Consider the following 11,626-nt stretch of genomic DNA (forward strand, 5'->3'; position numbering starts at 1 on the left):
ATTCTTTTATGTTTTATTAGTTTGATAAAGTACACACTGCTTTTCCTTCTCTGTTCAGGATAAGAGTACAAGACGATGAACTCACACAGTCCAGACATCAATCACTGATTTTTCTCCGATCGCAGCAGTAGTTGGAGCTTGTTTAATGTCATATGACTGCATGTACCCAGAGTCCACCTGACTCTGACACCAGCCGGAAACACAACAATAATTTACATGACAAAAACTAGAGAACTCATCTTGTAATATGTCATTGTTGTATTTACTTAACAGACCCATTTTAATGTAATAAAATCACTTGAAGTCGGTGTTGTTTTCATTCATCTGCCCTTTATTTACATAAATATATTTTCTCTTTCATTAACACACAGTATTGCACAACATCCAGTGTCCTCAGTCCCATTTGGAGGTTTTTCTCTTCATGTATCTCTCTCCTTGGCTGTCAATGGCTTCGTAAAGCTGCTGGTCATTTTCTTTCTTCGCATGCAGGTAACCCAGGTATCCCACACACAAAGTTATCGCCACTAATCCAAAGGCCATTACAGGTTTATTCTGCAAAATAACAGATTCAGATTAAAAGGCTATGATTTTACCTCGCATCAGATACCAGGGTACATTTCTAGTGGAGAGGGATAAAGCGGAATTTATAGGTTTACAATCTATTATAATTACTCAGCTGTTTATATATAACTTAATAAAAATATTAATGTCCAGCTTGCTGTAAATTCCACCTTGTAGCAACTGCTAAGTTGTATTTTACGTGCAATCGTAATGAAACGTTATTGTTTGGGGGTAAAATTGGTGGTGTCTCACAGGTTTTATGAAGAGTTCAGGGTTCACAGCGCGGAACAGCGTGGTGGTCTGTGCCCCCCTCAGTCCCGGAGTCCGGAAGCCCTTTTCACCCGGACTCTCGTTCCCTTGACCGACCTCCTTATCCGACATGTCCAACTAAATGGCAGCTCTTCAGGTAAAGGAAAAATAAAGGAGTAATCCAGTGCTGGTTGACGTCAGAAGGTGCCTTTCAATCAAGGATTTGTTATAAAAGTCACAGAAAACTGGAAGGGTCTGAAGAATGGTGGAGCAACACAAACATTACGTCCGATTTCACGTTGTTTCGCCGTGTCGATGTGACGCGTTGCATGACGGTCCTGAGGCTACAACCCAGAAGTTGGTCGAATCCCAAATGGAACACTTGAGCACTCCTGCACTCACGGGCGCGCTCCCGCGAGGGGCTCGAGGGTTCAGTGGTATTCCAATTGGAATTGTGTGAGTGATCAAGGGATGATGGCGGACATTTTTGAGCCCTTTCTGCCCCCTTTCCATAAGTCAGCATCGATGCCAACTTTCGCTAAGGAATTACCCATAAATCACTGCGATGTCACGTGAAACACGGAGTTTACCGAGAGAAGCCGACGTGTGAAACATGTTCTTCAGTATTGTGGCGCTGGGTCGTTACCCAGCAACCCATGTGCATAAACATTAAACAGGTTAACCCTATATTTCTTCTTTAAGTTTTCCCATTTCTTTGCAGCCTGGCTGGGGGTCACAACCTTCTGCAGACCCATTTCTGCAATGATAACACTATACACATACGCACACAGACACAAATGCTGCTCATCAACACTGGTTTTCTTTTGTTTTCAGCCCATTTACTTTTATATGGATTACAAGAACTCAACACTTACTCAAATCCTTGTAAGGACGCGTTGCGGAAGCCCGTAAATAGCGCTTCATGTTTTATCCTGAGACAAATTAATTTTTTGGTTTGGTCTTCAGACCCTGTTGATGGAGATATTACGTTGTTATTAGCCACATTCTTTCAGACATTCATGACAATAAATCATGGCTGCAGTGTTTTATACTAACAGACAAATCGTCGCTGCAGCAACTTCTCTTCTGTCATTTTTTTTTTTTTTTTAAAGAATTGTAATCCTCTCGTTTTGGCGTCTCTCTCCTTGCAGTGCAGGTCTCAAAGTGCTGTCCCAATCCTATTTAAAGCATTTCGAGCCCTTGTGGCCTGTCACCCTCGACTCCTCATGCAGGTGATGTCATTTAGTCATCAGGGGCTCAGGGCGAGTGCTCAAGTTTTCGGTTTGGGATTGGGGGGTTGAGATACGTTAGGGGTGTCCGAATCAGACGCATGCGCATTGACCGCTACTGCTACTAGCCATATGCTACTAGCACTGACGAGCCATGGTGCCGCCATCTTGGACCGGTACGCACTTTACTCAGTGACTGGCGCAATAAAGTGTCTGCACATGAAATCCATTGTAACTCTGAATAGTTAACTGATGTTCAAGCATTTTTTTCCGTTTTGGTCCAAATTTCGTATATATAATTATGATACAGAACAAAGGGTTTAGCGCATTTAATATTAATTACAGCTAATGTAAAATTCTCATAGAAAACTCTCTCTCTCTCTCTCTCTCTCTCTCTCTATATATATATATATACACACACATTCACACACTAATGTATAATAGAAAAGCAGAAAAATCAACCACTTTAATGATTAGTAGACAACATATGATTAGACTTTTAAGATATACATAAAACAATTTCTGAATACATCATATTTCTTCATAAAACATAATAGATAAGAGAAAATGAAAATATATACAATAGATAGACAGACAGACAGACATATATTTTTTAATAAGAGGAAAACATGAATAAATCAGAGTATCAATATCAATCATATATCTACATAGGTTGTAAGATGTATGATTAGCGAAAAAGAAAACATACAAATCATATACAGAGTATCAATGTCATTCATATAAATGTAGATAAAGGATCTATATCAGAGAAACCTGAGGAAGAAACATCGTAACAGTGGCATAATATCAACCTGATTTAGAGAACGCAGCATCTTAGGAACTCGATGCACAAGGGAACAGTGTGACATGGAACTCATGTCATGAACTTTTCATGCATGAACAAGAAGCACTATTCTGTAAGACCTCTTGGATCTGTGAAGGGGTGTTCCATCTCTTGTCACTAAAGTGAGCAAATACTCCCAAAAGTGCTATTCGTTCCACCCAATTTAGAGAATTGAAGGGAGCTTTGAATCCTGTAACGTGAGGATTACCCATTCATTAGGTCAAATAGCCTGTCAATCATCTATAAATAGATATCGACTATCATTACAGGGTTTCATTATGTATCACATACTTAAAAAAATCAATACTCATGTATTCAAAGTATACAGAGAACACAGTACTAATTGCTAAACTATATGTTCAATAAGTTCATATTCAAATATTTTTGGCTTGGCTTCCTTATTTCTAAAGGTCTGTTTTGTACTACAGTACATTTCAGCTTTAGCATTGTAAAATCTGTAAAAGTATGAGGTTACGTACAAACTTATGTATTTATGATGAATATAGAAAATTAGTTTGTACCAGTATTAGCATGTTAACATGTTAGAATATCAGATGAGTCAGAAATGTCAACGAATTGTTCCCAATACTGAAATCATAATTCATTTTTAAAACATATACTTGGTTATATAATCCTTAATAGTATCACCTCAACGAATTCTGCCATTGCTTCACAGTCTTTAAACTGAGATTACCCAAGATCCCTCATTGCACGGAGAGCCACTGATACAAAGCGGCTTAGGCTCTGTGCAGCCAGGGACTCCCTCATCTTGTGGTTCTTAAAGTAGACATGTTTGACTGTGATTTTATTGGCAGCATGCAGTCCAACTTTCTTTTGAACATCACTGAGATGATTAATGTATCTCCAATTGATCTGTCCGGTAGTTGTTGCAATTGGACTGTATGCCTGCAGAATAAGAGTTAGTCACTGCTCAAACAAGTACAAATAGCAAAATGAGCTCATCACACCAGTAATGACTGGGCAAAAGACAATATTTAGATATGACTTTTAGCAGCAGAATCATAATTTGAACAACAGGTCTGCAACAATTATCATTTACCTGCAACATGTTACAGGCCAACTTGAGCATGTGGCAAGCATCTATCATCACAAACACTTTCTCGCCAGTCACTGGGTGCGGGAAACTGGTTTGAAGCGGCTTTTATGGGTCTCTTTTCATCTTACATCCGAGTTGGTTGCACATGCTCACAGTGGAGGCATACCCATCCATAGTGACACAAACAACCAGGATGCCCCGTGTATGCAGCTCCTCCAAAGCATGACTGAGGAGGACCATTTGTGTGTCTGGAGACAGAGACTGAGTGAGATAATAAGCAATAGGAGCCTTCCAATGTCCTTGTAGGCCAACCACCATGAACACAAGAGCCTCTGTAGCAACATCAGTCTCACCGCTTCCATCACCCATGTCTACAAATACGGACATTGATTAACTTTTTTGTTGATATTGCACGTGTTTTCTGATGGCCATGGCATCCAGCATGAGTGCGACACATCCATCCGGGGCGGCAGTGGCTCAGGCGGTAGAGCAGGTCGTCCAATGATCGGAAGGTCGGCGGTTCGATTCCAGCTCCCGCAGTCATCTGTCGTTGTGTCCTTGGGCAAGACACTTAACCCTCCTTGCCTCCAGTGTTGGCATCGCTGGTGTATGAATGTGTGGATGAATGTTCGGTGATGGTCGGAGAGGCCGTAGGCGCAGACTGGCAGCCACGTTTCCGTCAGCTTGCCCCAGGGCAGCTGTGGCTACACACGTAGCTTACCATCACCAGGTATGAGTGAGGAGTGGATGAATAATGGATTCACACAATGTAAAGCGCTTTGGGTGCCTTGAAAAGCGCTATATAAATCTAATCCATTATTATTATTATTATTATTATATGTAGTCTGGTCTGCTTTGCATCTTCTTGCTAGCAAATTCAGCATCATCTTGTTTAGGCCAGGCTTATCATCCACCGAACACAGCCACTTGTAAAAAAATAAAGATTGAGAACTATCTTTTTAACATGTTTGGATCAGTAATATTCAAATATTCAATTGAGCAACGTTAAACTACCTCTGTAATGGATGTAGATGTGGGAGGGGAAATGCGGTGTCTCACTGAGGTAGTTGTAAGCCTTTGGACCATATGAACCGTGAGCCTAAACTCCCTTTGCCATGAAGTCGAGCTGAAGATCTGAAATTATATGAGCAAAAACGAGCAAATCCCCTTTATATAATAACTAAAAAGTTTAACTAAGATTGTGAAGAAATAAAAACTCTCTTTAAGCTCTTCATTAATGAGGTTCTTTTCTCTCAATTCCCTTAAAAAAGACTTGACTGCCCTATCTGCCCTCTTTTCTCTGGCCATGGCGTTCTTCTTATCTCTCTCTAGGCTTTCCACTCTTGCTTGAGTTTCATCAAGGTTTCTCATAAGAGCAGTGGGAGAAGCAGGCAGAGCTGTGATCCCTATAGTCACTACCTGTGAAAGTCACTGCTAGTTCTGTGTGAGTGTGCCAGGAATGCAGGTTTAAACAGTCTTTAATTGTGCATGAATGGGTTTATTTGTGAGTGGCAGCAGGACCATGTCCAGGACCAGGATATGTGATATGCTGCTGTTAATCTCCAGGGCCATTATGATGACAGTAAAATACTCACGTCATCAGGCTGAGGTTGTGGATGAGAGGTTTCAGTTGTAGGCTCATCCTGAGAGGCCTCAGACACGTTCTCTTCGGCTCTTCTGGACATATTTGTTGTCCTAACATTTTCCAGCTAAAAGGAAGAAGCATAATAGTTGAAACGAATATCTAACCCTGCCCGGTGATTTGATGTAGAATATTTACATTATGAATCTGTTGTGATGATACACCTACTTTTTGAAGGTGAACTGGGAATAAGAAGATGGATGGAATAACACCGTCTCTGAGTCGGACAATCTGGCCCGTCCTATCAAAATCTCCCTGCTTAAAATGCTCAATACAAAGGAAACACTGGCAGTGAGTCTTTCCCCCTCAAAGCCACTTCCCACTGCTTCCTCAAGTCTTTATCTTTGGGAAACCTCACAAATGAAACGGGAAACTTGGGAGACTATACAAGAACATTTCACAAATATGGTCAAGCTTATTTGTTTCCCTTCAAACTTCTTACAATAATTCTTTAACAAAACTACTATTGTGATGCAAAACGTTCATAATGAACCAACCCTGTTAAAATTGTGATTAAGCTTATTTGGAAACTTTTCAGATGTTCAGTTGTCTGCATTTTCAAGTAAATGGGTGGGAACGAGTCATGAGAAGTAGCTTACTGATGGTGAATATATGTAAATAACACAGGCTGTGACACTCGTGTAAAAATTGCTGGTCAATGTGATATTCTAGTAATATTGGTTAAATTTCTACAATAGCGTTCTTGTGTCCGTTGTAATCGAAGGCATTGCTGATTATGAGGTCTCAGTTGTTGCTGGTTGAACATCGACACTAAACATAGCCTACCAAGCTAGCTACAATTTCACTGATGGGCATAAATACAGCACAGTTATGTTCAATTCACACAATATGACCAATAGTAATATTCAAAATTACTTGTGAAAAGTAATCCCACGTGCCCTGTTTTTGATGGTCCGAATTCGAACAGGAATATGCTGCACAATACTCTGGCACCTTGTTGTCCGAATGTGCTGTCCTAAAGATAAAATAGTTAAAATCTTTCTTGCTGGAGAAAACAGTGTTTAGTTTTGTCTGTCCATGGGTATATTTGGAAAAATGGGAGGTACTGAGTTTGTCCTTTTGCTCTGTTTGATTTTAACATAGAAAAACTACCAGTTGTCTTCCTTTCACAAACAGGTTCTGTTATGCTGGAAACCTATGTCCGTACAACCACAATTTCACACCACACAAAACACCTATTTGGAATAATAGATATGTTCTCTGTAATGGAAAATCTCTCTTATTGTATGACTAATAAAATATGCAAAGCAATTCTTCAACCAGTCAAACAACTGGCACAAAACTTTGATCTGAGGAGTCTGCCTCCTCCTAGTTTACCAATACTCTACATCACAGAACAAGATGTTCTTAACAGAGAATACTGCACAATCACTTAAAAAATAATCTACAACCAATACGCTCAAATAGAAATTCCATCACTCAAACATTCTGAGGTAGAGGTTAAAAAATGGAGGACACAATATCCAAAATTTCCTGCAAATCCAAAGGTGAAGGAAGTGCATTCCACATTATGAATGAGATTTATCATTCCAATGAAGTGCTAAGAGTGAGATTCAGTATTGATCACAACAATTGTGTTTTCTGTGACTCAGACACTGAAACCACGATCCATCTTTTCTTTCACTGTATTCACACAAAAACATTTTGGGAGGACTTGATGGATTGGCTTTCCTCTAGACAACGTCAGACACCACTGCTACTAGTGGGTCCTCCCCCTGAAAACCGTGGGTCTGGTGGTCTGAATGAACTTTGAATGAAGCGTGCGCCCTCTGCAGGGTCATTAATAAAAGGCCAAGCCATGGTAACCAGAAAGGAACTCTGTCTCTATCTATCTATATCTTTCTCCGTCCATCTCTTTAGATCACCTTTCTTTCTCCATCTCTCTCTTTAAACACCCTCGGTCTGTATGGACGGTGCTCAGCTGATCCCAGTGTTACTGTTAGCCAACCAGAGGCAGTGGAGGTCGGTGTTCCTGAAATTGGGGAGGGGGTTGGCTTCGTGGAATACCCCCAGGTCTTCCACATGCTGTTTGGCAAGCAGCATCTGGTCCTCCTCGAGGGGGGCTTTTCAACCGAACTGGTTCCAGTGCTGGTTTGGAGCCAGAGCCTATCTAAGCACCTGTTCCTTGAGTTTCCACTGCCAAGGCACCGGCTCCTGGTTTTCAGAACAGGTTCTAAGCTGGCACCAATGGTTTGCCGGGCCAGATCTAAGAACTGTTCACATAGACTGCATCAGTAGTTGGGCGCAAAGTTACCTGGTCAACAGAAAGCGTTGAAAGACTAAACCGCCATCTTTAAACCAGAGAAGCCATGGATTGTTAAAACAGATGTGGCAAGTGCGTGGGTAAGGTAGAGAAGGCCAACTGGGGAATTTCACCCCATTAAATATAAAAAGGAACCACGGGTTCAGTGCACCAGGACACCAGATTGGATTGTGTAAAAAACAAACAAACAAACAAAAAACTCAAGTTAATTAATACACAACTTAAAGTGAAAACATTAGAGAGCCCCTAGCAGTCCCCTCCGGTCACCATAGGCCGGGTCCTGCATGTCATTAAAAACCTAACAACCTGTTAACAAAAGAAACATAGCATATGCTAACAAAATCATATAATAAAGTCCAGTGAATAAAGCCTCCCCTGCCCGAAGGAGGAAGGGAACTGCAGTCAGACACCAACCTCCTGGACAATGGAGAAGGCAACCTGGCCCAACGCCAAGCCACCACAGCAGCCGAAAGAGGGAGTGAGACAGTCCACCTGACAAAGGCTGAACCCATACAGGCTGCCCCAACCACGGCCAGCAAACTGCCACCCTGCAGACAAAATAATACGGCTGTCATATCCAAAAGACAGGAAATCTTTGCTGAACACAGGCAACACTGATGACACTTATGGTGAATCAGTGATCAGAGTCTCCTGGTAAGACCTTCTCCCCAGAAGGGAAGAAGCCAAACGCTGAGAAGCAGACACCAAGCCAGCTATAAAGCTGCCTGCTCCACTCTACAATTACTCCTGTGAGCTGCGAAACATGAAGACTGCTGGGTGTGTCCTTGAATGACGGCTCAAAGCCTCTGGACTGACTGCGCACAAACAAGTATACAAGGAACGCCAGAGGGCATATGCAGAAGCTTTGAGGATTGCACAGTCTAGGTTTTACTCCACCATCATCAATAACAGCCCTAATAACTCTAAACAACTTTTTTTAACAATCAATCACCTCCCCCTCCTTCTCACTCTGAGGCCACTAAGGAGAGGTGTAACATGCACATAGAGTTTTTCAAACAGAAAGTCAGTAACGTCTGCTCACACCTCTCCACCACGGCTTCATTGAAGCCATCTACCTGCGCCCTCGACTCATTCCCCTCAGCCTTGCTGAAGGCAAACATCTCTTGGCTGGCTATATCTCATCTGCATTAAAAACTGTAGTCATCAGACCTCTACTGAAAAAACCCACCCTGGATCCAGAAGTCCAACTACAGGCCCATCTCTAATCTTCCATTTCTGTCAAAAGTTCTGGAAAAATGGTTGCAGCACAGCTTCTCGCTCACCTCATACACAATAACCTGTTTGAAAAGTTTCAGTCTGGCTTCCGCCCTGGCCACAGCACAGAAACAGCACTGGTCAGGGTCACCAATGACCTCTTGATGGCAGCAGATAATGGCTCCCCATCCCTACTCATCCTCCTGGACCCAACAGCTGCATTTGATAGTTGACCACAACATCCTCCTCCACCGTCTGCAACACACTATTGGTCTCTCAGAAAATGTCCTTAACTGGTTCATATCATACCTTCCAAACAGAACTGATCATGTCGCCCTGGGAAATTCAAAATCTCATACTCATAATGTCACCTGTAGTATCCCTCAGGGCTCTGTGCTAGGCCACACCATTTTCACCATCTACATGCTCCCCCTCTGCAATATCATCAGCAGACATGGGATATCCTTTCATGTTATGCTGATGACACACAGCTCTATGTCAAAACTTCCCCCCACCTCCTCTGCTACGCTGCCAACATCCACACTGACCACCTGCCTGGATGAGATAGAGGCATGGATGAAGCTAAATTTCCTCCAGCTGAACAGTTTGAAAACAGAAGCCATTCTTTTTGGCACTGCACACCAGCTCCGCTTCTCCACCATCATCAGCATCACCTTCTCTGGCCAAAACATCCCTCTTTCCACATCTGCCTCTAACTTGGGTGTTAAAATGGACCCTCGTCTTACTTTTGACACCCACATCAAACACCTCTGTAAGACCTCATTCTTCCACCTGAAAAACTTTGCCAAACTCCGTCCAACACTCACCCTGGCAGATGCAGAGAAGCTCGTCCATGCATTTGTCTCCTCCAGGCTAGATTATTGTAATGCACTCCTCATTGGGATCCCTGGCAAGAGCATTCAGAGACTGCAATACATCCAGAACAGCTGCCAGGATCCTGATGAGGGTGCACAAGCAAGACTATATCACCCCCAGCCTGAAAAGTCTTCAATGGCTTCCCATCCCACTCAGAATAGAATACAAGGTGATGATGATAAGAGACTAAATGAGAAAAATAAAGAAATAAAGAAATAAATTAATGTTCGGGGAGAGAGCTTGAGATGCAGCAGCCATCCTTGGTGCCATCTTCAGCAGTGTTTCGTTGTTTATGTCCGAAAGACATAATTGTTTTTGTGTTTATCCAAATGTTAAATAACGGTGGCAACTGTTGTACAGTGGTGTAAGAACGGCAAACTGATGTCACAAAGTAACATCCATCCATCCATCCATCCATCCATCCATCCATCCATCCATCCATCCATCCATCCATCCATCCATCCATCCATCCATCCATCTTAACTAACCTAACATCTACAGGCTCAATGCATTGTTCATTCATTCACAACTCTATTAAACAGCCCAGCTGAGCGGCAAGGCCAGGATCCAAAAGCAAAATTAAACTAAACTTTTGCAGTGACACGTGTATTATTATCATGTTTTCAAAGCACATCACAAACCAACACAAAATTGATTTTTATGCTATTTATCTTGTTCACAAGGTTTCAATTTTACTTGTTTCGGAAGACTTTGAATGCATCAACATCCCATAATAGGTATGCTTTTTTACACTCTCTATCCCATAATACTAATTTCCTTCCCTATGGGGCATCACTACATTCTCCTCAACCAATCCACGGCTCTCTCCTCTGATCGACCTCCTCAGTTAACAGGTAGCAGCCATGGAAGGAAAGTGACTTCTCTCGTCATTACTCCCATTCTGGTCATTTGGACACTCAGGTTTTCATTTCAGAAGTGTTTATGCGTCCATGAGACTGTAAGTTTGCCTCCTTTATTGCCAAGTCCATTATTAAAGTATTGTGTATTATTGAGTTTTTATTCAAGCTAATCTGTTTTGGTACTTGGTTAAATTGTTCAATTTGTGGGTTTCTCAACGTAATATTCTTTATTACCCCCATATCTATCACTCTGAATGTGTAATTCACGTTGATAGCTTTAGATTAGATCATTTATTGTCGTTATGTGAATTAATCCAAAATTTCCCTTAATTACATCCAATTGTGCGTCAAGGACCATTGGAGTTTTCAATATTAGGCGAGAATTGACTCAAGATGGAGTATTTCTATTATTTTGCACTGTTTTAAGTTCATAGGCTGTGTTCTCAATAATTGTTTGCAATATCTTGGTGTCATTTCACCTTGTGTTTAGATAGATGGTACATGCTTGTTTATTTGATTGCTTATTATCTTTATTTCTGTTTTATAGAAACCATAAACATAAACCTCATCATAACCCTCATTGATCATCGAAAATCAATAATAAAGAGTGGCATTAGTGTAACTGACGTCTACTATTGTTTGTTCTGGCCGGACAACCTGGGGAGATTGAGGATATAAATCAGTTTCCTATACAGTCCTTTAGTTTGGTTCATGTATCAATACCTCCCTCACATAGTTATCTATCTATCTATCTATCTATCTATCTATCTATCTATCTATCTATCTATCTATCTATCTATCTATCTATC

General features: G+C 41.4%; 2 protein-coding genes and 1 long non-coding RNA gene across 6 annotated transcripts in view; 2 read left to right on the forward strand and 1 right to left on the reverse strand.

The window, feature by feature from the left end:
* The window catches only part of ddx51 (DEAD (Asp-Glu-Ala-Asp) box polypeptide 51), a 16,639-nt gene extending 16,440 nt beyond the window's left edge, over positions 1 to 199 (forward strand). For all 4 annotated transcript variants that reach the window (XM_041976135.1, XM_041976137.1, XM_041976136.1 and 1 more), the window contains exon 16: positions 59 to 199. In XM_041976135.1, coding sequence (XP_041832069.1) covers positions 59 to 79 — 21 coding nt within the window. In that variant the 3' untranslated portion in view covers positions 80 to 199. The remainder of the gene's footprint in view (positions 1 to 58) is intronic.
* Positions 200 to 297: 98 nt separating this feature from the next.
* smim8 (small integral membrane protein 8) lies at positions 298 to 1,298 on the reverse strand. The gene is made up of 2 exons (XM_041976139.1): positions 814 to 1,298; positions 298 to 552 (listed from the first exon to the last, which is right to left on the reverse strand). Exons 1-2 carry the CDS (start codon positions 940 to 942, stop codon positions 394 to 396), a joined length of 288 nt encoding a protein of 95 aa, XP_041832073.1. The 5' UTR covers positions 943 to 1,298; the 3' UTR covers positions 298 to 393.
* A 9,581-nt stretch (positions 1,299 to 10,879) lies between these two features.
* Positions 10,880 to 11,439, forward strand: LOC121634135. Its single transcript, XR_006009191.1, has 2 exons — positions 10,880 to 10,915; positions 11,365 to 11,439. It is a non-coding gene; the product is annotated as an uncharacterized LOC121634135 (long non-coding RNA).
* Positions 11,440 to 11,626: the final 187 nt, after the last annotated feature.

The sequence above is a fragment of the Melanotaenia boesemani genome, chromosome 22, assembly GCF_017639745.1.
Source record: "Melanotaenia boesemani isolate fMelBoe1 chromosome 22, fMelBoe1.pri, whole genome shotgun sequence".
Classification (NCBI taxonomy): domain Eukaryota; kingdom Metazoa; phylum Chordata; class Actinopteri; order Atheriniformes; family Melanotaeniidae; genus Melanotaenia; species Melanotaenia boesemani.